Source organism: Leopardus geoffroyi, chromosome D4, assembly GCF_018350155.1.
Source record: "Leopardus geoffroyi isolate Oge1 chromosome D4, O.geoffroyi_Oge1_pat1.0, whole genome shotgun sequence".
Lineage (NCBI taxonomy): Eukaryota > Metazoa > Chordata > Mammalia > Carnivora > Felidae > Leopardus > Leopardus geoffroyi.
Window position 1 is genome coordinate 57,805,793 of NC_059342.1, and position 4,178 is coordinate 57,809,970.

The 4,178-nt window shown below is 47.4% G+C and overlaps 1 protein-coding gene across 1 annotated transcript; it reads right to left on the reverse strand.

Moving 5' to 3' along the window:
• Window positions 1-755: 755 nt before the first annotated feature.
• Window positions 756-1,715, reverse strand: LOC123592836 (olfactory receptor 2S2). The gene has a single exon (XM_045468225.1). The coding sequence runs from the start codon at window positions 1,713-1,715 to the stop codon at window positions 756-758; it is 960 nt and encodes a 319-aa protein (XP_045324181.1).
• Between the last annotated feature and the right edge of the window lie 2,463 nt (window positions 1,716-4,178).

The following is a 4,178-nucleotide window of genomic DNA, read 5'->3' on the forward strand; positions in this document are numbered from 1 at the left end:
TTTCCTTCCTTCCTTCTTTCCTTCCTTCCTTCTTTCCTTCCTTCCTCTCCTCTCCTCTCCCTCCCCCTCTCTCTCTCTCTTCCAGAATCTGAGTTATTATCTAACAGAAAACTAGCTTTTCTGTTGGGAATTGTATAAGTGGTAAACATCAAATTCAAACTCTATACTCCTTGAATTTAACTTAGAAGAAGTGTTTCATAACGTGAAATGCATTGAGAAAAAATAAGCCTCAATTTTCTCATAGCTGAAAAGCAATTCAGTTCATCAGGCTAGATTATTTCCACTCAAAAGCCCTCTGTGTGGAGACCTTGTCTTTGTCTCCTCTTAGTATTTCAGGCAAACTGAGTCTAATAATGAAAATGTCCACTTCCTCCTTGTTCCTGGCTGTCCTGGGAGTCCAGTAGGGATGAAAAAGTTGCTGTGAGAGCCGTCTCACCTGTGTGTACTGACTGTGTAGCTCAGACACAGCATGGGCTATTCGGCTTGCTCTAACGGTCCCTTTCTCCTCGGTTTTAGGATGTGTTCAGAATGTCTTTGTACATTACATTAGCGATTCATTGCCTGGCATCTGTTGAAGCTCTCAGATATTTAGCTAAAACTCAGAAGACACAATCTGAAAGGTTACACAATCCCTGAAAATGAACTAGAGGGCAAGCGATCATTTCAGTTAACATCACCTGGCTTTTGAGTGGCAGCTGCAATGATCAAAACCCTTGCTCCCTTGGAGGTAGGAACCACAGAGGACCCCTCCTCCATCACTGGGTGAAGTATTTCCGAGCCACCAGGTTCCTCACAGCAGCCTTCACGTCCTTGTTCCTGAGGCTGTAGATGACGGGGTTGAGCATGGGGGTCACCACCCCATAGAAGAGAGGGATGAGCTTATCTGAAAGGTCCTCTTTGTCTGCCCCCAGGGGATCCTTAGACTTGGGCTTCCTGTACATGAAAAATAAGGTCCCATAGAAGATGACCACCACAGTGAGGTGGGCAGAGCAGGTAGAAAAGGCCTTTTTCCTCCCCTCAGCTGAAGGGATCCTCAGGATGGTAGCAATGATGAAGACATAAGAGACGGAGATGAACAGAACTGGGACCCCCAGGAAGATCACATTTGTCACTCCCATGCTGATCACATTGATGGAGATGTCAACACAGGCCAACTTCAGGACAGCCAGGATCTCACAGGCAAGGTGGTTGATGACGTTGTTCCCGCAGAAAGGCAGCTGAATCGTCAGGGATGTGTGTACCACAGAAGCAGCCCCGCCAATTGCCCAGGAGCTGACAGCCATGGATACATAGACAGACCTGCTCATGACCACAGGGTATCTCAGGGGGTTACAGATGGCCACATAGCGATCAAATGCCATCACGCTCAGGAGCACACACTCTGTCCCTGCCATGGCAAAGGAGAGGAACATCTGCATGGCACAGCCTGAGAAGGAGATGGTTTTCCTGGGAGTGAGGAAGCCATCCAGGACTAGAGGGATGGAAGAGGTTGTGTAGCAGATGTCCAGGAAGGAGAGGTTCCCCAGGAAGAAGTACATGGGCGTGTGCAGGCGGGAGTCAAGGATGGTCACCAGGATGAGGACCCCATTGCCCAGCAGGATCACCAGATACATAGACAGGATGAGCACAAAGAATGTTTTCTCCAGCCTTGGGTGGGCTGAGAGTCCCAGGAGAATGAACCCCACCACGGGGGAGGACCAGTTGGCTTTTTCCATGTGATCTCCCTTCTGTCATCAGCAAAGTACAAAAGCAGCACATCAGGCTTTCTTGAGAAGAGTCTCAGGCATCTAGTATGCCATCAAGTCTCTGCTACATAAGAGGAGAGCATGTGTGTGTAAGAGAAAAATGGCAGTAAGAGACAGTAAGTGGGAGTGTCCTTAGCTTTTAGATGAGAGAGGGTCGGGGGTAGAGCACAACAGAGCTTAGAGTAGGCTAGCACCAAGGAAAAGCCTCAAATGTTCCAGCCGACCGTGTGCGAGGGGTTTTTCTGATGTTTCATCCTCTCATGGCCCGAAAAAGCAACTGAGGCCCAGAGAGGGGTGTGACCTGTCTGAGTCTTCTGAGCAAGTTGCTGATAGAGGCGGGACTGGAGCCCAGTAGAGCTAATCCCCAGTCAAGGAGGACTTTTCCTCTGTTTTATGATCAACAGCTGGAAAATGATGTAAATTATTTCTTTCTATAGAAATTTCACCTAATCTGGGCTCTCTTAGATTCTCAGAGAGGAGAATCCCCAAGCTGATCCAATTCTTAGAATGGGCAAAGTTTTAAGCTTCTGTAAACTTTATTAACGTTTGGAAGCAACTTGTATAAAAGTGTTAACCCACATCCAGACGGAATGAAGCCCAGGTAAAGGCTCAGCCATAACGAGGATTGCTTCCTCAGCCTACCCAGCCTCAGCAACACAGACTTGACTGTCATCTGAACTGGGATCTGCCTATTTTCACACACACTAATAGAAATTGGGGGGAGGTTCCTTAGGGGGCAGAACTTTATGAAGCCAACACAAGGATTGACTGGAGTGATGGAACCCACACTATGGAATGGCAACTTGCAGCTCACTGGCCAGTTAACACAATTCTCTTTTTAAATTTTTTTTTTCAACGTTTATTTATTTTTGGGACAGAGAGAGACAGAGCATGAACGGGGGAGGGGCAGAGAGAGAGGGAGACACAGAATCGTTCTCTTTTTAAATTTTTTTTTTTTAACACAATTCTCAATAACCATGCTGACTACAGTCATCAGACAGCAGGTTATGTGGCATTGACTTCTAATCCCAGCTCATTAGAATCTTGGTGACATTCTTAGCCAGGGGTGACTACGGAATGTTTTTTCTTTGTCCTTTTATGTTTATACTTTATTCTTGGGTAATATTCTGGCTCTCTGCCTCCATTCTTGTGTTCTACACAAGCAGCTAGCTTATAGGAAGACCTGTCTGCCTTTGTATACAGGATTTCCAGGCTCTCAGCTGCAATTGCCCAGACTCTATATTCAGAATCCTCATTCATAATATTTCTATAGCTCTTTCTTAATTGCAATGGTGCGTGTGTGTGTGTGCGTGTGAGCGTGTGTGTGTGTGTGTGTGTGTGTGTGTGTGTGTGTGTGTGTAAGCTGCTTCACCATGGAATTCTGCCCCAGCTTATCTCCCACTCCTCCCAGTGGCTCTCCCAGCCCTTCCAGAAAATGAAAAGTAAACATTACAGTTGGTGCCACAAGCAGGATTCCATAGTGACAAGGATATGCTGTGATTTCAGAGGCCAAGGGCAGTGGCTTCTGTTAGAGAAGCCATCCTGTCTACACCCACGAGCCGGGGCTGTGCACACAGAAGCGTCTGCCCGTGAACGATGTGCTGTGGCCACGAGTGCTGCACGGGATTTGCCCCGTGTGAGAGCTGCAGCCATGGAAGTCCTAGTGCCCAGCATGGAGCAGTGCTGAATGAAAGCTGGTTCAATTGGAGTGAACAGAACGACTAGGAAGATCTTGTGCACTGAGCCCAGAGCTCTGGGACCTGCCCCTGCCCGTGACATGGGTGTTCTGGGTGACTGGAGCAAGTCCCTAAGCCTGTTTCCCATGTGCATCATGAAAAGGCTGAACAGGTGCTCCCCAGAGTGTCCCAACTCTGTCAGACTTTGGTGAAGGTGACTGCCTGCTCCTTTGCATGTGTGGTATGGGTTGTGTGTGTGTGTGTGTGTGTGCTCATGCGCACACATGGTGGGGAGATCTGAATGCTTGGTCTCCCATCAAGATATGGCCAGCTGGAAATAGGGCTGTATCAGGCTTTGGAGGAGAGTTGGGATGGAAGAAAACCAGGAGCTCTGACACCTACAGCCCCAACTGGGCAGATGTCCACCTGGGAGAGCGAGGAAGGGAAGGGAACACGAGGTAGTTAGGAGCCTATAAACCGTCATACTGCCTCTATACACTGTTCTATGGCCTCTCTGGAGAGCAGTTTGCCTAGAAAAAGGAAAAACCTGGAAAGCCCACATAACTCAGCAGTTCCACCCCTGGGAGAAAGTTCTAATGATTCAATGAGTGGAGGGCCAGTATCTCTCAATAAAGGCATTTATCACAGCCATCTTTGTGAATGAACATAGGAAACAAAATAACTGTCTACCAATAAATACCTAATGATACCGCTTCATATAATGGAATGTTAGACATTAAAGTTACATTTATAATTT